This window comes from Acartia tonsa, chromosome 10 (assembly GCF_053477335.1).
Source record: "Acartia tonsa isolate MP-2025a chromosome 10, ASM5347733v1, whole genome shotgun sequence".
NCBI lineage: Eukaryota > Metazoa > Arthropoda > Copepoda > Calanoida > Acartiidae > Acartia > Acartia tonsa.
This window is the reverse complement of record NC_137269.1, coordinates 10502761-10526970: the sequence shown is the minus strand read 5'-3', so window position 1 is coordinate 10526970 and position 24210 is coordinate 10502761. Positions and strand designations below refer to the sequence as shown.

Sequence of the window (24210 nt, the reverse complement as noted above, 5' to 3'; positions counted from 1 at the left end):
TTTATAAGCTTGCATGCATTAAAAAAATTGTTTCAAAAAAATGTTGGATGCTAGTCCGTCAAATTAATTTGTCATCCTCGCTAAAATTGATGTTGTCATCCTTGTTAAAACTACTTCCGTTCCTTTTTATATTTTTTTTAGAAAACAAGTATTAAATTTTTTTAAAAATATAATAGAATAAATGATAAAATAGAAATAATAGTTATTTCTCGCATCGTATTATAAACTGCTTTCCGCGGATATAGAATGTACAATTATAGGATTAAAACCATTTTTATATTCGTAGAAAGCTGGATATAATACGTTGCTAGACATAGTTTTTTCGTTTAAATGAGAACCGGTTCCTATCCACCGGATTCGAATGAATACGAGAAAGGCCATTAAAAAACTCTATGATAAAAAAGGCAAAGATTTGATATGGATAAAAGAAAGAAGGATGGAAAAAAATTATACCTTGTTGTAGTAGGAGTTAGTATTCTAAAAATTACTTTTAATTACTTAAAACATACCTAAATCAATGATACTAGCTAGCCGTTACGGACCCTAGCTAGCCGTTACGGACCCTAATTTTGGAAAATCTTTAACACTTTGCTGCTATAAGTTAGAGAGGGAAGAACAATACCTATGCCTATAAAAAATGACGTCATATTGGTCAATTAAAGTGTATACTGGCCTGCCATTGGTAATTTAGTCTGTGTATCGCCCTATCATTGTTCATTTGTATTTTATGGCGATATTTTTTATAGGCACTATAAAGTGCTTCGGACAATTCATTAAGTTACTAAAACATTAAAAAAATATTCCTGTTACCAAAGGCAGAAAATTTTGCGTATGTTTTTGTGGTAAAACTAATTTTTCATCCGGTTGCTGCTGCATTTTATTTTTTTTGTAAATTACGCAACTTTCCCGTATTTGAACCATCAGGCATGTAGACTTAGCAACTCAAAGAAGAGCAAAAATAGTTTGGGGGGAAGGAAGATTAAGATAAAAAGGGAGTTAAAGAGAGAGAGAGATTAAAAAAGCTTTTTTTCGAGAATATTAAAATGGGCAGTGCGGAAAGTTGTTCTGTAAATTATTCAATATCATCTCCTACTTTAATTTTTATTCTATTCAGTCTTTCAACCCGTTTTAAAGGTTAAATATTTTTTCTTGAGTAAATTTTTATCCATAGTTTTTTAGTATCTTTTCCTTGTTACATAGTGATTATATAGAGACTCTTTTCGCCTGCTAGCATATTGATTTTTGTTCTTTTGTAGGGACTAGCTATGTTTATATTTCCGACGCTATTACCTCATTTCCAAGACCCAATACAAAATCGGGACTAATTTTGGGATAGATTATGAATAATATTAAATAAGTTGTTATTCAACAACTGTTAATGTTCTGATGGCTGTTTGTCTGATTTATTGAGTTCCGCTTTTATGGATGTTGTTATACTCGTTTCAGAAAAAAATGTTAGGTTTTCGGGTAGGAGATTTACCTCTCAGAGGTATTCTCTGTTTGATTGGAGGATTTATTTTACTACTAAGGCAAAGAAAAAATGTTTAGTAGCGAAGCTATTTAATTAAATATGTCTGTCCGTCATTCCGTCCGTAACTTCATGTGGGAAATGCCACTATTTTAGATAGACAGTGAAGATTCCCTTTCCCAATGTCGGACAGGCATTAAAAGATATAAATACTGAAGGTTTTATGATTGCTATACTTTCTTTCGTTTTAAACTGAAAATCTTCTATTTAATTCACTGTTGTCTGTTATCCAACTGTGAAATTTTTTGTGCTTAGATACTTATTGTTGTTGTCATCCCTGTACTTTGAATCTTGAAATGTTAAATACTTATTTATCGCATTGTATTAAAGACAGTTTTCTGCGGATAGTAATAGGTTATTTTTTGGATATAAGTCCTGACTTGTTGGCCCCGAGTAACCGAAGGCCCAATGCCAACAATATGAGGATTAATTCCAAACATTATTATCTTTAAGAAATACTTTTTTTTAGAATATTTAATATCAAATTCATATTAATTCTTCTATAAAAGTAACAGGATATCTGTCTGTATTTTTTCTGTCTTGACCGAAGGATCTCGCTAACCGCTGAAACGATATTGTTCTCCTTTACAATCTAGCTTCTCTATAGGTCCAGGACAGGTTTATAACTATTTTGGCGGAGGATACCATAACATTTCCAAGAGGAATAGCCCCTGTTTATAAAATTATTGCTTATAAAATTAAGCTAAATGAACATAAATGTACACATTTTAGTTTTGCCGTTTATTTTAGTTTTGCCGTTGATTTCAGCTATGGAAATATCAACACATACATGATTTCATATATGAGAACAACGGGGTAAAAAAATTTAGTACCAAAACTACTATGTAAATAGTTTATTTTGTCTGTCTGGCAATCCTTCCGTCAATCTATAACGATGTGTGGTAAAAGAGATTTTCTCGGCTGCTATTCAAGAAAGATGGCTGAACATTTTTTGCGAACATTTCCTATACCAATGATCAACTTGATTTTTTGTACAATAATTTCTAGGGCAACAAAGTACAATATTATAAGAGTAGCATCTCTATAATCAAGTCTAAAAATGTAAGTATGTGCAATTTTGCCAAAAAAAAGTATATACAACATTGTCTAGTCTTAAAAATGTACATTCTGGTTATTGATCCTGACAATGTACAAGTGATAATGTTTGTTAATTCTTCCTTCTGAACATTTGACGAAAGAATTGTTTACTTTCGACATAAGCTAAGGTGGATTCTTTAAAAAAAAATTAGGCTCGCTACTCGTTAGTGAGGCAAAATCATTTTTGTGGAAAATCCTTAAAATCACATTAAAAATATACAAAAAGTTAAACAAAATCTTATGTTAATAACCCTTTTATGATTTTATTCTATTTTTTTATAGATCTTTTATGCGATTTTGGAGGATTTTTCACAAAAAAATTATTTGCCTCACCAGCGAGTACGCGAGTTTAAAGAATCCACCTCTGTTTTGAAGCTTCCACATTTCAAAAAATTTACAACGAAATTTTTGGGCAATTAAGTCTGATTCAGCAAAGCTTTGTACTAAGAAATTATACTGTATACAGCTGACTTTTATCTAGTTTATGATATGAAAAAAACATGCATTTGTAACAAAATGTGTTTACAATTTCAACCAATGAGATATCTTGAATGTTCCTTAAGGATTCTTCTATTGGTGGAATCAGACATTATGTCTCTTGAGTAATCTCTCTACTATCTTTGTTTAGGTATGAAAAAGATGGGGAGTTTATACTTTACAATCCTAACCTCAGCTACACGGATTTTGTTTATGTTTCAGTCTCAGGGGTAAATATAAAGGTTGAACAGAATATCCGGTTTGGTCGGATATTCGGCCATTTTCAATATCCGGCCAGATACCAGATATTGAAACTATCCGGATTTCGAATATCCGGCTGATTTTTAATGACGGATATCCGGCCTTATATTTGATAGTTTGCCAAATATTGAACATTAGCCGGATATTCGGTATCCGGCCAAAAAAGTAACCCACCCAACCCTAGTAATTAATATAACAAAAAGTTACTGTTAATCACTGAATACTTCCCCCCCCCCCCTCTTTTTAAAATGAATTAATAACGGTTGGGGGGATGGTAGTTTTTTCCCTTAATCCTGATGGGCCTACACCTGCGGTGGTCTAATCTTCCGGGGCTAACAAGTTTCCTAAATAACCTAACTTATCCTTACTTAAACCTAACTTAAAAAAATAAACTAACAAATACCCCTCTCCTTATTTTCAATTAATTACATAAAAATGGGGGTGGTATGGGTGGAGGTTCCGATGTTGAGGAAATACAACGTAAATGCACAAATATCATTGGCGCAGTTTTATTTGCAAATTTAATAATAAAAACAATGGCAAATTAAAAATGTATGAACTGTATTAAAATAATTAGTTTTTAAATAATTGTTATTTAAAAAAAAAATTATTTAATAATAATTAAAAATTTATAATTTTTTAGACCCTTATAACAGGAGCATCAATGCCTTTTCTTGGTGCATTGGCCAGAAAAATGGGAACTAAAACATCAATATTTATAGGTAACCATATTGGCACAGAGAGTTATCTAAACCTCTATATATTTTCCTATGACGTCATCTGGAAGATCATAAATTATAGAGAAGCATTGGCCAGACGTGAGATTGAAACTCTTTTGCAGGAATCCAGTGATTTATTCATGCCATAATAACAATAGGACAACATCTGCATAAGAAAGCAATAAAGCACCTATACCACTACCAAAATTATTAACACAGCACAATTTCCATTCCAATCCTAAATGAAACAAAAATCATTCTCTCAGCACATTTTCCTTTGTTTACATCATGGCCAAAGCCAAACAATGTGGAAATGCTGCGCTCTACACATTTGGGGACAAAAACTTCACCACACTTTTCCATGCACAAATTTTCCTTTTTTGTATCTTCCTTTCGAAAATACACACCATCCGTAATGCATATTCTTATATGAAAGTAACAGGATTTCTATCTTGCCTGTGTGCCCTTGCATAGAGTATTTGCTAGTAGAATGTGTGCCCTTGCATAGAGTATTTGCTAGTAGAATGTGTGCCCTTGCATAGAGTATTTGCTAGTAGAATGGAAAATAGAATATCAAATATTTTTAGGTGTCCATATTTTCAATAGGGTTGGGCCATATACTTGTTTGCCGGATACCGGATATCCGGCATATAAACGGATATTGAAGAAGTAAAAAAAATTTCTTCATAAAAATTGGTGTAAAGCTGCCCACTGCTGGCTGTGGCGGCTGGCTGCTTCCAAGTACAGCTGCTGCCACCCTAATTTTTACCTCACCTTACGATCTTTTAGAGATAGGATATAGTATAATTTTTTTTCTAGGTTCTACGCTTCACAGTGTTGGATATATATTAACTGGTTACACCTCACAGTATTATTTTCCTTGGGGTAGGTATTTTTTAAAATAAAACCATTAATAAAATTGAACCTATTGAATCTATTTCCACCATAACTTATTAATCTCAGGGTTATATGTGTAGCTTTATTTAGTGGCGTGTGAAGCACTTTGTCTAGGGGGGGGCATTTTGAAGATTTTGTAAAATTTTGCCCCCCCCCTAAATCAAAGTGCCCCGGGGGGGCACTTTGCTTTAGGGGGGGGCATTTTGATTATATATACTAATTTTAAATAAGGGCGTTTTAAGGGGTGGGATTATTTGATTATGGGCCTTCTAGTCCTTATTCCTTCTTCCCCATCCCTATTTCCCATTTATATCCCCCATCTCTTTCCCCCCCCCCATCTCTTCTCCCCCATCCCTTCTCCCCACCCTTAAATGACCGAAGGGAAGGGAGCTAGAAAGCATCTTCGGAAAAAAAGTACAGAATTTAATTTAACCTTCCACCCACCCACCCCCCCACCACAAAACATTTTTTATGGGTGGAAATCTCAGCAGGAAGGATGAATAACCCAATTTAAAAAGATTTGGGGGGGGGGAGATAAAAACACTCATTTTGGAAATAATTTACCAAAAATTAACCTAATATGTAAAACTGATTTTAAATATTTCTTTATTGTATGACAACAAGGATGACAACATCTTTAAGTAGCAAAGCACAAAAAATCATTAATAAGAATACAGACAAGTAGATTTAAAGAGCATCTGTTGAAATAAATATATATTTTAGATAGAAAAAGTCACAAATCCTTTTTCCTGTATGTTGTGTGATGACAGTCAAAGTAAATTACATACTGGATGCTCGAAACAGCGAGAAATTTTTTTTTTTTAATCTTATAATCCACAAAAAAATTTATCGTACCATAAAAACCAAAGATATAAAGAACTATGTAAAAAAAAAAATTACTTGTCCTTTCATCTACAGATATAAAAATTTCTTAGAAATATGGAAAACTTTGGGGTATAGTCTCTTTTGTGGCAACGCCTCTTAAGGGGCATTTCGTCGTATTTTCATAGTAGCTTTTAATAGGTTATTCTAGGTTAAGTTAGGTCAGGTGATTTCCCCGCAGGGTTAGGCAATTGGCCCTGCAGGAGCTATAAATAGGTGAAAAGCTACTGTGAAAATATGACGAAATGCACCTTAAGAGGCAATGTCACAAAAGGGACTATACCCGAAATTTAAAAGATACAAAAATAGCCAAAAACGTCCTAAAAAGCAGTCCGACCTCCATGAATTTTAAATAGTTAATTATACTCCATAATGATACTCCATAATAATGTTAACTTTAATTTTTAGCCTTCTATCTTTAATTGCAGTTGAAAAAATCACATTTCCCCCTTAGCCTTACGTACTGACAGCCAAAGTGAATTATAGAGAAGCTAGGTTGTCGAGATGGAGCGTGTACGACGTGCAACTACCTGGGGATCAACACCAGCAGATCAGCCAGCAAAGTCCATCAACCTACTCCTCACAGAGGAACATGTATTCTGCCATGAATTTTTATGCTAATTGACCAGCCAATGTCGGCTGGACTGGTCAAACTCCTACTACTTAAGGCCGGCATAGAACCTAACCCTGGACCCATTTACATCTGTCCAGTATGCAACGTCGAGCTTAGAAGAAATTCAAGATCTGTCCAATGCTGCAGATGTTCTGAATGGATACACTTTCGTTCACAAAACAACTGTAGCAACCTTAAATCCACAACCAAAAAAGACTACAACAACAAAACCTATATTTGTCCCAAATGTTTAAATGATCCTTTGACTCTTCCAACCAACGCTTCAACTCCTACACAACATTACCCATCCTCTCAAGCACCATCCCAACCTGCTCACCCACCTCCACCTTCTTCACATCATCAACTAACTCTCGACAACGACAACCTTGACTACGACCTCAAAATATTACAATGGAACTGTAATGGTATTAAAAGCAAGAATAATGAACTTATCTCATTCATTGATGAACATCAAATAAAAGTTGTGGTCATTCAAGAAACTAAACTATCAGTCAACTCAACCCCTCCAGTTATCCCCAACTTTACCCTGGTCCGTAAAGATAGGAGAGACAATGGGGGTGGCATTGCCATCTTTGTCCACAGATCCATCTTATTCGCACTAGCACCAGACCTTCCAGGAGATGGCCACACTGAATCAAATGGAATTAAGATTGGCGATATTAAAATTCGTAATATCTATATTCCACCAGTAACCAGTTGTGCACCTGGATTTGAGCCCAACTTTCAAGCAATACTCTCAGAACCAGACTCTCTCATTCTGGGTGATTTTAATGCACATAATCCTTTATGGTATTCAAACATCCAAGATGCCAGAGGTGAGAAACTTGCAGAAGAGATTGCAGAATCCAACTTTGGAGTTCTAAATGAGAATGTGCCAACCAGATTACCATCAAATGGCCAACCCACATCACCAGATATCTCATTAGCTTCAACATCTCTTCTACCTTATACAGAATGGGAAACTAAAACTGCCCTCAGCTCTGATCATTTACCCATCATCATCAAATTAAAAACTTCCATCCAATCAATTAAAAGTGATTTCAGAAAATTCGTGAACTTTAAAAAGGCAGACTGGCAATCTTTCACCAACATCACTGAAGAAAGATTCAACAGACAACCTGAACCAGTCAATGTTCATGAAGCAGAGAAGAAGTTCAGAAAGATCCTAAATAAAGCCTCCAAAAAGACCATACCTGGAGGACGAATAAAGGAAATAATTCCTGAAATACCTACAACTACCACCAACAAGATGAAAGAAAGAGACAACCTCCGTGAAACTAACCCAGATTCTCCAGATATTCAAACACTCAACAAGGAAATCTTACAAGAGATTAATGTCCATCGCAAGAACAAATGGAGAGAAAAGATCAGTGAAATCACAAGCGGCTGCTCCTCTAAACTATTCAAACTTATCAAAAATTTAAATGGTAAGAACAAAAGCAATGACAACCAAGCAATTAAGTTCAAAGGACGATACCTAACATCATCACTTGGCATTGCAAATAGTTTTAATAAACAATATACATCAATTGTAAGACATGTCACTTCTCCAACATCAAGACTTGTCTCAAGAGGATTAAAGAAAAACAGCCTAGAGGAACCTAACTCTTTCACACCCCAACAAACTGCTGAAGCTATAAAAGCATGTAAAGCCTCCAAGGCAGCAGGACCAGATAACATCTCCAACCTGCATCTGAAACACCTGGGACCCATAGGTATAAGCTACCTCACCAAGATATTTAATCTTTCCATAGCTAGCTGCATTATACCTGATATATGGAAGAACTCAGTCATTATCCCTCTACTTAAACATGGTAAAGATCCCCAAGATTCCAACTCCTATCGTCCTGTCTCCCTTCTTTGCCCTGCTATTAAAATCCTAGAACGTTTGCTTCTCCCAATCTTAACTGAATCCTTGGAAATCCCTGTCTTTCAACATGGATTTCGAAAGAACCACTCAACTGTATCAGCACTTAATGATTTTAATGACCAAGTTGCTTCTGGCTTTAGCAAGAAACGACCACCTGATAGAACAGTTTTGCTGCAGATTGATCTCAGCAAAGCCTTTGATATGGTGTCGCATGATAAACTACTAAATGACCTTGGACAATCACCCTTGCCAGATTCTCTGAAAAGATGGTTCTGCTGTTACCTGAAAGGCCGACAATCTCGTGTTAATTTCAGAAACACTACCTCTAAATGCAGAAATGTTAAGGCAGGTGTCCCACAAGGTGCGGTAACATCTCCATTCCTTTTCAACTACTACCTCCGGAACCTTCCAAATCCACCCAAGGGTATCCAAGTAGTCCAGTATGCTGATGACATCTCAATATACGCAACTGGCTTGGATATAGATGCTCTAACTGAAGCCATCAATGCATATGTACCCAAGGTTATAGACTTTCTTAGTGAACGAGAACTTACTGAGTCACCAGAAAAATCAACTGTTACTTTATTTACTCCAGACACCAAAGAGTACAAGATCCACCCTCAAGTCAAAATTAACAACATCCTGGTAAAATTGGAGCATGAACCCAAGCTCCTGGGAGTAACATATGACACAATGCTCACATTCTCCAAGCACATCAAGAACATCTCCAGCACAGCTAACACCAAGATCAACATGCTCAAGTCTCTTTGTGGCACTGACTGGGGCCAAGACAAAGAGACAATGACAATGACGTATAAAGCCATTGCCAGAAGTGCCATGGAGTATGCCTGTCCAATTTGGAGTCCTATTATTTCAGACTCTAATTGGGAGAAACTTCAGATCTCTCAGAATAAAGCTTTGAAAGTAATCACCGGAAATCTTAAAATAGCTCCTTTTCAACATATTCATCAAGAAACTAAAGTGATGCCAATAAAAGAACACTGCATGATGAAAACCAAGCAGTTTCTATTAACTTGCCATCTTCCTGAACATCCAGGCAACAAACATGTTGAAAAGCAGCTACCTATCAGAAAACACCTTAAACCAACAATTCAGAACTTCAGAAGCAGCATAGAAGAACATCTACCTATAAATGCTGACAACAGAAAAGCTAAGCTTAAAGCTATCCACACAAAAGAAGTCAAAAACACGCTTGACAACCTTCCCCCAAATAATGTTTTGGGGCGGGCCCCCCCTGAAGTTAACAAAGCTGAACTAAAACTAATCAGACATGTCAGATCTCAACTCTCTCAACTGAGATCTGGCTACAGTAGAAGACTAAATTCCTACCTAACCAGACTTGACAATACAGTTGAAGATAAGAGCCCCAACTGTAGCTACATACCTCATGATACGGCACATCTTTTTAACTGCCCTGACGACCCCACAACCCTAACAGTTTTATCATTATGGACAAAGCCTAAACAGGCTGCTGAATTTCTCAAGCTCGACGAAGGAACCCCCTGATAAACTTCATTTTAAGATGCAAAATACATGTTTTTGGCAGATACATGTGATGATCCTCTGGAGGCTAATCAATCAATCAATCAATAGAGAAGCTAAAAAGTTATATCAACATATTCTACCCTCTTTAAATGGCACTTTAAAACTCTGTTAATTTTTGATTAAGTGGTGTTTCCAATGATTTATAAGGGCGGTGCGTGAAGCGCACCTAAAAATATTTACTCCCCCTTTGAACTAAAATCAATTAAAGACGACAAGAGTGGCATATTTTATCAAGTTAGGAATATAGAGTGTAGTTAGTTTTAAGGGTTTTTAATGAAAATTGCCATAAAAAAACATGTCTTTTTATAAGGGTATTTACACCAAAAAAATGATAAACTTATCCTGAAAATAATATGACATCATATATAGTTATTCATTTAGACAGACATACAGTGTTGAGAAAAAGGCTTAGATAAATATCAACGCTGTTTCTTTAAAACATATTTATTTGGGCATAAAAATTAAACATAGTCATAAAATAAATAAAAATATAAAAACACAATTCAAATTACTATAACAATAAACAACCTAAATCCTAATCAGTTCTGCCCGGGTAACCATGAATAGATCACTAAGGATCTGTCTACTTTGCCCAAAATATATTAAACAAAGGTATCCTAGATCCCTTTAAACTTATAGAACCTAGGTAGTATCGCCAAAATAAAAATAACATAAACAAAAAATTACAAAATTTACAGAGCTGGAGACTTAGATTATTTGATAGAAATAGCTATTGCAAGGCATTAATTAGTTTAGACTTGATAGATTTAGCAAAAAGGTTCCTATCTTCAATAGATTTAAGCTCATCACTTAGATTATTCCAAAGGATGCCAAAGTTGAAAATTGGATGTTTTTTAAGATATTCATATCTATGAGGCCTTATATGAATATCATTGCCATTTCTAAGATTGTAATTACTATTTAGGTGATTATTTTATATAAAATAACTTTTTGATTAAATATTTGTTGTTTACACATGTTTTTATAGAAATAAAAACAAAATATACAATGTGATAAAAAGCAGAAACCATTTGGAAGGGCGCAAAGCGCAAATTTTTTTCTTCAAATATGCAGGGAGGGAGGGGTTTTTGGGCTATTTATTACACTAGTCCCCAATATTTCATATAAAATTTTCTTATTCGTTTGCTCAACAACTTTGGGGACTTTAATGGAATTTTGATTGGTTGGTTAATTAAGTCGAGTTTCCATACATTTCATCCACTAATTTTAATCTATATAAGAGGTAATTTTGTGTATCATCATTGGGGATGTACAAAATTTCTTTGGTAAAAAGTTTATATTATACAAAATAAAATACTTCCTATTATGTTTGTTATGTTTAGTCAAAAAAGATTATAACCTAATTTCTACACTAATTTAAAAATTTGGTAAGGTTAAATGAATAGTAACTGTTTTTTTTTTGTTGAGTATTTCTTGATCTTTTTTTTTGGAAACTGGGATAGTTTTGCTTTTTGTAGGGTAGGGGGCAAAATGGGGCATTTTTGTTGACCAGGGGGGGGCAAAATGGGGCATTTTTCAACATTTAGGGGGGGGCAGGTGGGGCGGTGGCTAGGGGGGGGCAGGGGTGGGCGTTTTGGTCGCTAGGGGGGGGCGATTGCCCCAAATGCCCACTTCGGTTCGCACGCCACTGGCTTTATTGTAAATTATACTAACTGTTACAAGATTATTAAGGGATGAGACAATAAAGATAAATTGGTATTCATCTCCATGATGACAAAAAATATTTCAACTTCTATAGATTAATGTTGAAAAGTATATACAATAATAAATTTGAACTAAGAAAACAAATAATAAAAGAACCTAAAGTTTTGAGTCAAAGAATAAGATAAAACTTTGGGTAATGTAATTTTCTGTTTCAGCTGTTTTTACATTGTCAGTAATGCATGCTATTGGATTCTGCCTTGTGTATGCCACAGCTATTGGTGCTGTTCAGAACTGGTTTCCATCACACTTGAAGGTATTCTCTCTTATGTACACCACAGTTACTGGTGCTGTTCAGAACTGGTTTCTATCACATAGGAAGGTATTCTCTCTTGTGTACTTTACACTAGAACCATTGGTGCCGTTTAGAACTGGTTTCCAACACATATAGAGTTATTCATTCTTGTGTACTGTATGCCACAGCCATTGGTGCTGTTCAGAACTGGTTTCCATCCCATATGAAGGTATTCTACCTTGTGTACTGTGCACCAGTCATTTGTGCTCCTAAGGACTGGTTTCTATCTTAAATGAAGGTATTCTCTCTTGTGTACTGTACACCACACCCATTGGTGATCCCCAGAACTGGTTTTCATCACTTATGAAGTTATTCTCTCTTGTGTACTGTACACCACAGCCATTGGTGCTCCTCAGAAATGGTTTCCATTTCATATGAAGGTATTCTATACCACTGTATACCACAGCCATTCGTGCTCCTAAGAACTGGTTTCTATTTCATATGAAGGTATTCTCACTTGTGTACACAATAGTGCTTGATTGATTAGCCATAGTTTCAGAAAGTCCTTACGTCAATTTTAAACAAGCTTTTAAAGTTTTTAACAACATTTATTGTATGATATAATTATCCTATTTATCTGTGTTTATTTTTGGAAAAATGTTTCCTAGAACAACAAGGTAAAATAAAAATATTATAAGCAAAGAATTTCTATAATCGAGTCCTAAAAGTATGTCCTTAACGAGAATCCTTTATTTAAGTGATTTTGCAACAGTTTAATATACAACTTTGCTAAGACTTAATTATATTTTAGACTCTGGTAATTAGTTTTGACACTCTACAATTGTTATTATTCGTACCAGCAGGAATTAGTATAACCAACAAGCGAAAAAAATCTAAAATAATATTTCGGGGGCAAATGGAGAGGTCGTCAATTTTACGATATGTTGCCCCCCAATGACAGCTGAAAAACATGTATAGGTTTCGTGATTTTTTTTCTGAATTATTTTCATTGTTGGTATAAGCTGACCACTTAGAGCTTAGCTACTTATGGATTTTGTCATCTTTGTTTTTATGTATTCAGGGTCTTGTTGGTTCATTGATACTCTGTGGCTATGGATTTGGTTCTATTATTTGGATTCCTATTCAGACAAGCTTTATTAATCCTGAAAATAAAAATGCAACCATAGATCCTAGTTGTGATAAAAATAAGGTATAACTTTTAATACAATCACTACACGCAGCAACATAGGGATAGGACAATGGATCTAAAATGTATTATTTGATTGTCTAAACTTGGATACTAGAACCAAAGGAGTATATCTTATTTTTAAAAACTTTGGATAGTAAGTTTCTTTTTCTCCAAAATTCCTGTTGCAAATTTGTTTTCTTTGCAGGTTAGCTTCATTTATACCAAAGGGTGGTTTTAGCCTATTTCACTGACCCATCCGCCCTTAGCTAGATCCTAGGGTAGAAGCAACTAGTATAAGAAATAGTACTTCTTAAAGTTTGATGTACCAACTGAAATTCTTATCCCCCCCCCCCTTCAAGAAATTTGCATATTTGTTTTTTGGTAGAGGTGGGGAGGGGTATTTTACCTCCAGCTTAAAAAGTAACACACAACTATACTCCAACCATTTTTTGTTTAGCCTATTAAAATACTTTTGTTTGATTTTTTGATCTTAATGAATAAAATTTGATTGTGCAGACTTCTTGTGACTTATACTTCACTAATGAAGATGTCATTCATCAAGTTCCAAACATGTTCTATCTTCTTGGTGGCATATTTACAGGTGAGTTTCATTTGTGCATTAATATCTTAGAAATTTTAGGCATTATCCTTGTGCCAATCTTAATAATCAATAATGGGACAGAATATATTACCTCGAACAGACGAGGCAGCTGTTCATGACAAATTTCCTTCAGGTCCAACAACAAAGGATTATTATGAGGAGCCAATCGCTCCTTTACAGTTGAAACACCCAGGGTATTAGGTTAAGTAACAACCAACAGACAACCAACTTTTTAATTGCAGGTCTTTAGGACCCTTGTCCTGATGTCCTTACTGTGTATGATAATAAGTTGCTCATGTTTGGAGCCGAGGCATTCCCTCTACTCTAATTATTAATAATGTGCAAGTGACATAGCTGCAATAGAAACTATTTTAAAAATCTTTAGTTATGAAGCTTTTTTGAGGCGAAGTTGTAGCTCTTATTCTCTTATTGTTAATTTATGGTCATGGGTTTAAACTTTTTTAGTGCACAAATTTAAATTATTTATATTAGGTATGGGTCTCGTGGCTACATTATTTATATCTGATGTAAATGAAAAGTCTGAAGATAACATAGAAATGGCTAAAGAAGTAGAAATGGTTCCTGGAATTATGGAACAGGTTAGTAACCCTAGAGGCCTCTAGGGGCAATTTAGCGAAGGCGTAAGTCGACCCTCACTTTAATTTTAGTTATAAATAGAAAGGTATAGAATTTTTTGGTCCCCAAGAAGGGAAGAAGGTTAGGATGGTTGATGAAACCTGTCCTAAAATAGTTATACATCTTTGCTGGACCTATAATAAGCTTCACTGAAAAAGAACCACATCAATCCAGAAGTTAGTGATATCTTTCTGTGGAGAAGGGCAGACATCCTGTCTTTTTTTAAAGGATATATCATATACTCTTGTTGTCCTATTGTACAAAAAATACATTATTACTGGGTAATTTATTGGGAATTCCCTGTAAGTAGCTTGTCAAGCTCATCTTCCCCCCCCCCTTTTATAAAAAAAATAATAGTAGTTTTTTGTTGGTTTTGTTTATTATGTGTAGATCACATTAGGTTTTGTTACATTGATTTGTTAGCCCTGTAGGGTTGGGACTCCCATAGAAAAATCATATTTTAATTCTTATAAATGTAATTTTAATCAGGGTTCGGAAGCCGCAGCCGCAGCCTCAGCCTCAGCCACCATCAGCCGCGCGGCTTACGAGAAGCCTCAAAATCAGCCGCGCGGCTTCCTCAGCCACCCAATAAGCCTCAGCCTTAGTCGCAGCCGCGCGGCTTAAAGAAAACATAAGCCACTGTAAGCCTCAGCCGCATTCAGCCACTGTAAGCCTCAGCCACTGTAAGCCTCAGCCACAAAACTCCAATTCAGCCACATTAAGCCTCAGCCGCACTAAGCCTCATTCAGCCAACGCCCCTCTAAGCCTCAGCCGCAATCAGCCGCGCGGCTTATAGTTGGGGAAGCCTCAGCCACACTCAGCCGCGCGGCTGTTAATAATTTGAAGCCGCAGCCGCACTCAGCCGCGCGGCTTCAAGAAAGCCTCAGCCGCAGCTGCAAAGTTATGATTATGCCGCAGCCGCAGCCGCGCGGCTTGATATTTGTAAGCCGCAGCCTCAGCCGCAGCTTAATTTTTTAAATTCAGCCGCAGCTTTGACACAGCCGCGCGGCTGAGATATTGTAAGCCCCAGCCGCAGCCGCAGGTGCTAAATTAGTACAAGCCTCAGCCGTCAATTCAGCCGCGGGGCTTAATTTTCATTTAATTTTGTCTGTCTGAAGCTTAAGATCTCAGCAACCACTGAACTGACAATGTTGTCCTTCTCAGGAATCCTTTTACTAAAGTAACAGGATGTCTGTGTGTCTGTGTATCTGTGTGTCTGTACCAAAGGATCTCTCTAACCGCTGAACCGATCGGGTTCTCCTTAACAGGGTAGCTTCTCATAGGTCCTGGGAAGGTTTATAACTATTTTTTTGGGGGTGGGACACCCCCAACCCCCCAAAAAAATTAAAAATCCCCCCCCCTCAAAAAAAGAAAATTTTTTTTAAATTTTTTAAACTAAAATTAAAAATGAGGGGGGACGCCCCCCCCCCCTAAAAAAAAAATTCCCCCCCCCAAAAAAAAATTTTTTTTTTACTTTTCTTTAAAAATTTAAAATAAGAAATTGGGTTATTAAATTTGACTCTCTCTCTTCCTCAAGTGCCCCCTAGAGGCCTCTAGGGGCGTAGCCGCTAGTTATATATATATTGACATTGGATGGTTTTGAGCTAATTTTGGGGTGGGGGTCAGACATTTCCATCGCCCAAAAATATTTTTTTTAAATGTTATACTTTTAAATTTTTTTATATTCTTTTATAAAAATTTTATCTTAAGTTTTTTTTTAAATTACAACATAGAAACTACCATCTCGAACAACTACAAAAAATTTGAACCTGTAATGTAAGAGCTCCTGTGGCGCAATCAGTTAGCGCACGTTTCTTCTACACTGTTATGCCGGGGTTATAAGTTCGAATTTCACCAGGAGCAATACGTTTTTGAACGTTGATACTTATGAATATTATTGAATACTATTTATAGGGTAACTGCCCTACTGACGTTTGCCTAATTTTATTGTTTTTAAAAGATACAAATTTTTCAGAATTTACTTAATATTCACTATGAATTTGTATTATCTTAATTTTTTTTCTTGTACAATTGGCCTATTTAGCTCAATGGTAGAGCACTCGTCTTGTAAACTAGGGACCGTGAGTTCAAACCTCACAGGGGGCAATCAATTTTTGTGATACTCAAGTTATATAGTAGCTTCTCTATTATTTTTCCGTTTAGGTACGCAATACTTGTTCTATATAATTAAGCTTCTCCTACTTAGATATTTCTTCAATTTTAAATGTATTTAATACTTTGTGGTTGATGAGAGACACTGAAAAAGTTATGCAAAAAAAAGATTTAAACATATTTCATTTTTCATAGTATTTTTAAATTAATGAAAATAATTAAATTAAGATTTGGGGAGGGGGGAGGGTGTGTGTGTGTGTTTATTTTGAACACAAATTATCCTAATATGTTTTCTAACAAAAAAAATTTAAACAGCGATGTATTTTACTTTTTAAAGTTGGTTAAAAAAAGGTCTTTAAAATGCAATAAATTGTCCTGTATAATATGCAAAAAAATCTACATAATCTTTATGTACTCGATAGATTGAAATAGTTAAATGATTATCATATATCATCCGATTTTGTTTATTTTACAAAGATGCCTACTAAAATTGATTTTATTTTCGAAACTGCAATTATTATAAAAAAAATGTTTCTTTATCTTTATCATTATGTTATACAATTTCTGAATTTATAAGCAATACATGAATCGATATATTATTACTTTGATGTTGTCCATATTTTCATGTACTCTGATAAAGAAATAATCTCAGCTGGCTAAAATAACAATAACCCCCATACACCTTCTTTAATCCATCTCTCCCCTCTTATGGGATATATAAATGAACTGGCCAATAAATGAGGTCCATAATTTTATTAACAAATTTTCTTTTTTTTAATATATCCACATATTCTATTATATAAAGTGGTAATGTGAAGCTTCTTATTGATCCAGGGAAAGTTTAAAATTTTTTTTGGGGAAATGTATCTTTTCCCTCCCAAAAAAAGATGACCCTCAAAATAAATTATTTTTGCTTCCCTTAAGTATTCCTAGAGGTTTTAGGGGCGCAGCCACTAGTATCCTTTAACCATTAACTCATTACATATTAAAACAGGTTTTGAAAGTATGTACATAAGAGTTATACCTATGAAATTTAGCACCCAATAATTTATTAAATTGTGATATTTAGACCTAAATTTTTCTTCAAAATTTCTGTCACCTTTGGACTAGGGGTTAGTGTGGCAGTCTTGTGTTGGAAAGGTTCTTGGTTCAATTCCACCAATTGAATGTGATTAAAGTTTTTATTCTGCTATGGACATTGGGACAATGGACAATAATTTTTGTTTCCTCTCATTTATATTTAGTTATTTTCCTCTCAAGTTGAAAAAAAATTTTAAAAGGAGGGTGGATATAATGTGTAAAAAAAGATTAGAGGAGATTTGTTCTAGGTAAACTTACTTTATTTGTAATATTATTAACTAGATTTTAATATAAAATTGCTTTACACCTATGTTCTAAGGGTTAGTGCACCATAATGTGTAAGAAAGGTTTTCTGTTCAATTCCACCAAGAATTACATATGATTATTTCTAAAACCTTGTATAAAGTATGGAGAGTTATTTTGTCTGTAGATTAAGAATTCGATAACTACTGAACTAATGAAAACTTTTTAAATTGCCTTTTCCAAGTTTTTGAATTTTTTAAAAAACTAAAATTAAAACTGGTGGGTGCTCAACCAAACTCCCCCCTATTTTCCCATAAAAAAATAATAAAAGTCACCCTTCATCCCCCCAAATTTTTTTTTCTTCTGGGATTCGAACCCGGATGATAGATGGTTCAAAGCTGTTACCGTACCAAAAAGCTATCAGAGCTCCAATATTTCAAAATGAAAATTTGTCTTATTTTTAGATCATTAAGTATTATGATGTCTGTTTGTTTGTCTGTCTATATGTTTGTACTACAGGATCTCGCTAACTACTAAACCGATATGGTGCTCCTATTCAGGGTAGTTTCTTATAGGTACTGGGAAGGTTTACAACTATTTTGGGGGAGGGTACCATCACACTACCAGAAAAAAATTGCCTTAGAAAAAAAATTAAACATCACCCCAAAATTAAAAATGGGATTTACTCGCCCCGGCCTTCCCCACCCAATAAAAATCACCCTACCCCCCAAAAAATTATTTTAATTCAGTTCTTCTTTTTCCAGTACCTATTGTTTAGTATTTTTTGTAATAACTTCATAATTACATTGTCATTAAGATTATGTGACATAAAAAGTTAGTCATAAAAATTATACCCATGAATAATTGTAATAAAAAGCACTTTTGTAAAAAAAACTTTTTTCATAAGAGGTAAGTTTTTATGACAAATACATTTATTGCAAGTGTACATATGATAAGCATTTTAAAGACGTTTATTTTTAAGACAAATTTAACCTGCGTACCATGGCTCAACATGTAGCGCATCTGCTTGTCATCATGGAGGTAATAGGTTCGAATCTTGGCCAGACACTGCATGAAATCTGAAGACGTTAAATGGTTCCTACTGCAGCTATGCCAGGTATGCAACATGTAAAGTTAGAGTATGAGGATTTCCTTGGCTCGTAAACAGGCGTAACTCATTACCATAGGACTTTCTGGCAGGTAGTTGGTTGCTGGATAGATGTCACTTAAATTGGAAAGAATTGGTTCCCCTTAATTATCCAAGGTTCAACAAGAAGCGCATCTGCTTGTCATCAGAGAGGTAATAGGTTCGAATCTCGGCCAGACACTGCGTTATAACTGAAGACATTAAATGGTTACTACTGCTGCTATGGCAGGTGTGCAACATGTAAAGTTGGAGAAGGAGGATTTCCTTGGCTCATAAACAGGCATAACTCATTACCATAAAACTTTCAGGCAGGTAGTTCAATAAAAAAAAAGTTGGTTGCTGGATAGATGTCACTTAAACTAATACAGAAAAGGAAAGAATTGGTTCCCCAAGGTTCAACAAGTAGCGCATCTGCCTGTCATCAAGGATGTAATAGGTTCGAATCTCGCGCAGACACTGCGTTATAACTGAAGACATTAAATGGTTCCTAGGTGCTAGGTGTGCAACATGAACAGGCGCAAAGGAAAGATATAATTCCCCTTGGACCTTGAGTTAATGTCATAGAAACCCTCGACCGTGGCTCAACATGTAGCGCATCGGCTCGTCGTCTGGGAGTTGATAGGCTTTGTACTGCATCATAACTAAAGATGTTGAAATAAATTCCTACTGATAAAAAACTTGTATAAAACTTTGGGTACCAGTATAAAACTTTGGGTACCAGTATGAAACTTTGGGTACCAGTATAAAACTTTGGGTACCAGAATAAATTTTTGGCTATTAGTATAAAATTTTGGGTACCAGTATAAAACTTTGGGTACCAGTATAAAACTTTGGGTACCAATATAAAATTTGTGTACCAGTATAAAACTTTGGGTACTCGTATAAAACTTAAGGTACCAGTATAAAACTTTGGGTACCAATATTAAAACAAAATTTTAGGTATTAGTATAAAATTTTGGGTACCAGTATAAAACTTTGGGTACCAGTATAAAACTTTGGGTACCAGTATAAAATTTGGGTACCAGTATAAAATTTGGGTAACTGTATAAAACTTTGGGTACCAGTATAAAACTTTGGGTACCAGTATAAAATTTGGGTACCTGTATAAAACTTTGGGTACCAGTAAAAAACTTTGGGTACCAGTATAAATTTTTAGTACCAGTATAAAACTTTTGGTACCAGTTTAAAACTTTGGGTACCAGTATAAAACTTTGGGTACCAGTATAAAACTTTGGGTTCTAGTATAAAACTTTGGGTACCAGTAAAAAACTTTGGGTACCAGTATAAATTTTTAGTACCAGTATAAAACTTTGGGTACCAGTTTAAAACTTTGGGTACCAGTATAAAAGTTTGGGTACCAGTATAAAACTTTGGGTTCTAGTATAAAACTTTTGGTACAAGTATAAAACTTTGGGTACCAGAATAAAATTTGAGTACTAGTCTAAAACTTTGGGTACCTGTATAAAAACTTTGGGTACCAGTATAAAACTTTGAGTACTAGTATAGAATTTTGGGTACTAGTATAAAACTTTGGGTACCAGTATAAAACTTTGGGTACCAGTATAAAATTTTGGGTACCAGTATAAAACTTTGGGTACCAGTATAAAACTTTGGGTACCAGAATAAAACTTTGGGTACCAGTATAAAATTTTGGGTACCAGTATAAAACTTTGGGTACCAGTATAAAACTTTGTGTACCAGTATAAAACTTTGGTTACCAGTAAAATTTGGGTACCAGTATAAAACTTTGGGTTCTAGTCTAAAACTTTGGGTACCATTATAAAACTTTGGGTACCAGACTAAAACTTTGGGTACCAGTATAAAACTTTGAGTACCAGTATAAAACTTTGGGTACTAGAATAAAACTTTGGGTACCAGAATAAAATTTGAGTACTAGTATATAATTTTGGGTACCAGTATAAAACTTTGGGTACTAGAATAAAACTTTGGGTACCAGAATAAACTTTGAGTACCAGTATAAAACTTTGGGTACCAGTATAAAATTTGGGTACTAATTCTGAATCAAACATTTGAAAAAATCCTGCTGTCCTCCCCCCTCTTCCCTCCACTCTTATTCTCACAACCCCTAACCACCCTCAACTCTCCAAAAAATGTCCTAGAATGCATTTAAAAAATCCAATTTAGCCGAAGCCTCAGCTGCAAAGCTTATTTTATAATCAGCCATAAGATCAGCCGCAAGGCTTAATATTGTATCCAGCCGCAGCCACATTCAGCTGCGCGGCTGAATTTAATTCAGCCACAGCCTCAGCCGCACGGCTTTCAGTAAGCCGCAGCCTCAGAATCAGCCGCGAGGCTTAATTATGTTATCAGCCACTCTCAGCCTCAGCCTCACTCAGCCGCGCGGCTTAATTTTCCAATCAGCCACTGTAAGCCGAAGCCGCTATGAGCCGCGCGGCTTTCAGTAAGCCGCAGCCTCAGCCACAAATCCTTCAGCCACGGTAAGCCTCAGCCACCCTCAGCCACTGTAAGCCTCAGCCGCTCGAAGCCTCAGCCACAAAATTCCAATTCAGCCACTGTAAGCCTCAGCCACCCCAATTCTTATTAAGCCTCAGCCGCATTCAGCCGCAGCCACTCTCAGCCGCACTAAGCCTCAGCCACTCTCAGCCTCAGCCACTTCCATAACTTTAAGCAGCCGCAGCCGCAGCCTCAGCCGCAAATTAGGATTCAGCCGCAGCCGCAGCCGCGCGGCTGATAGCGCGGCTTCCGAACCCTGCTATTATTATATACTGGTATTTCAATTTTACAAGGACAGTCTACAATTTTATGTAGAGAAATAAAAAACTGATTGTAGAGTGTCCTTAACCATTTTTTTTGCATGTTTTAATAAATCTAAATTCAGACTAAATTTCCGTGGCTGCTACTTCATACTTGGTTCAATTTCAACTGCAATAATTGCCATTCTACCACTTTTACAGTACATAGGTAGGTCGTTGAGAAGTGGGGCTACTCCGTAATTCACTTTGTCCGACTGTCAATCAAATCGTATGGAAAATCCCTTATACCATAAGAAGCAATCATGCTAAAATATAAATATTAAAACATATTTATATACCTGGTGTGTTCTTCTAACTTTAAATGATCAAAATCAAAATTTTAAATGAAATGAAAAACTTTCAGGATATATTCATTTTGCTGTATATCTACTCCTAATCTAATACCATATAACTATAAAAAGGGGAAGGTAGCTTTTCCGAATAGTTGTGAGTTTTAAGGATTAGCTAGAACGACAATATTCACTAAATATGTGTATTCCTTATTGTAAAGAACTATAGACAATTTTTTTTTAATTTACAAATTTTATCGTTCTATATCTGTTTTTAAGCCTTAAAACTCATACCATTGTGGAATTTTAGCACAGCCTACCTACTACTTTATGTTATTTATAATGTATCTTTTTCTATCAGAGGCTGAAAGCCTGACAGCCAAGGTGTGTTATGGTCTACTGATGTCTGTACTCTACATCACCTTCCCTGGTATTTACGCCATCATTGCTGCCACTATTACTGATGCTTTTGGTCCGGACCATTATCAGGTGATGTCAGGAAGGGAGGAGACATTGCACTGTAAATTACAAAAGTTGTATGACCAAGTTATAGTATTCATTAACTTTAGCCCTTTAAAAACCTCAACTCCCACCATTTTTTTTCTTTTTGTGCTTTAAAGGCAAAATTAAAATAGAGAATCAACTCCTAAAATACTCCTAGGGGACTCTAGGGTTGTAGCTGATAGTTTAAAACTATAAATATTTAATGTTTTTAAGGCTAACTTTGGATTGTTGTTTACCCAGAGCCTTGTTTATGCTGGGGCTATTTTCATTATTACAAAAGTAAGTTTACTTTTTACTTATCCCTATAAAAAAATAACAAGATGTCTGTCTGTGTGTACCGAAGCATCTTAAATGACTTCCCTACCAATAAGAAAAAAAAGAGTGCGCCTATTTAGAAGAAGCCGCTTGTATATAAACATACTAGCGGCTTCGCCCCTAGCCTCTAGTAGCTTTGCCCCAAGAGGCAATTAAAGAAAAAAAATAATTACCTCTGGAAAAAAAAATTGAGGGGGGGATTTTTTCATTTTTGGGGGGATTAAGGGTGTCCCACCCCCCAAGAAAATAGCCTAAAACCACCACAGTTCCAGTAGGTATATATTTCCTGAATAGTAGAATCTGATCGGTTCAGTGGTTACCGAGATCTTAAGGGACGGGCAGACAGACACACATCATTCTACTTTGTATTATAGATTAAACATCATTTCAGGTATTTATTTGTAGTTGAGGCAATCAATCCATGTATCCAATTTACATTTTTTAAAGTGAATTCTTAGGAATATTTGGTATAATGCAATAAGCAAAGCATGCCTATACTCTAGTCTGTAAGCATGTGTATTTCAAGACCTGGATTCATCAAATTTTACCTAACCCCTATTACCTAACCTAAACAGACTTTAAGTAATAAACAAACAAACGAAAAACTACTTCCCAACCCCCTCAGCTATTTAAAATTTATTTTAAAGTAGCCAGGGTTGGGAGTTCATTAGTGCCCTACTAGGCACTTTGAATGAATGCATTTTGTTCAGATACCCCAAGTATACGATTTCCTTGGTTACACTGGCATGTTTGAGGTTGCTGCAGCTGTTGGTGTCTGTGGGGTCATCACGGTCGCATTCCTCCCAAAGAAACTTAGCTCCAATGAAATCAAGAAGAAAAACAAATTATAGAATTACACAAGTAGTATAGTTGATTTACAAGATAAAAGTACAATCATTATTTTTTGTAGAAATTTTTTTAAAAAAATTTTGATCAAATCAAATAAAGATACACTTAATAGACTTACTTGGTCCGTTTAATAATCAGAAAGTTTTACCATGATTTTTTATGAAAAAGACTGTAATGTCAAGCATTTTGTGACGAAATATTATCAAATGTTTTGTCAAGCTCAAAGCTTAACTGTTTATTCATTTTTTATTTGAAAGGTAAACTTATGTGTCAAAGTATTTGATGATTTGTAATCTCAGCACATTAATTATTTTCAAATAATTTGTTCAATACCATATTAGACCTTAACTATTTGTATTCATTTAACCCAACATAACAGAATCCAAGTATATGAACTTAAAAATGCCTTACATCACTGCTGAAATATTGCCAATTATTTTAAGGATATTAACTTTTTAAAGTATTATTTTGTTGTTCATAGTAATTTTACTAAAATATATTTAAAATGAATTACTGTCAGTTTGACAAAAACAAAGCGTTTGACAACTTTTACGGTTTTTTAAAATTAGTTTCATATAATT

General features: G+C 35.2%; 1 protein-coding gene and 1 non-coding gene across 2 annotated transcripts; both read left to right on the top strand.

The window, feature by feature from the left end:
* The first annotated feature begins 1450 nt into the window (after positions 1-1450).
* LOC145330429 (apicoplast pyruvate carrier 2-like) lies at positions 1451-23728 on the top strand. The gene is made up of 14 exons (XM_080175064.1): positions 1451-1529; positions 2279-2344; positions 3255-3333; positions 4008-4086; positions 4903-4968; positions 11813-11910; positions 12971-13099; positions 13595-13679; positions 14172-14278; positions 14490-14518; positions 21758-21840; positions 22323-22450; positions 22679-22744; positions 23491-23728. Exons 1-14 carry the CDS (start codon positions 1453-1455, stop codon positions 23629-23631), a joined length of 1233 nt encoding a protein of 410 aa, XP_080031190.1. The 5' UTR covers positions 1451-1452; the 3' UTR covers positions 23632-23728.
* Positions 16350-16421, top strand: TRNAT-UGU (transfer RNA threonine (anticodon UGU)). Its single transcript has one exon. It is a non-coding gene; the product is annotated as a tRNA-Thr (tRNA).
* Positions 23729-24210: the final 482 nt, after the last annotated feature.

What these genes read in the sequence shown, in the direction of transcription:
- LOC145330429 (XM_080175064.1), top strand. Translation starts at nt 1,453, where the DNA reads ATGTTAGGTTTTCGGGTAGGAGATTTACCTCTCAGAGGTATTCTCTGT. An exon ending in GGATTTATTTTACTACTAAG is followed by an intron (nt 1,530 to 2,278) that starts GCAAAGAAAAAA and finishes CGTTTATTTTAG; the next exon opens with TTTTGCCGTTGATTTCAGCT. An exon ending in GGTTTCCATCACACTTGAAG is followed by an intron (nt 11,911 to 12,970) that starts GTATTCTCTCTT and finishes TTATGTATTCAG; the next exon opens with GGTCTTGTTGGTTCATTGAT.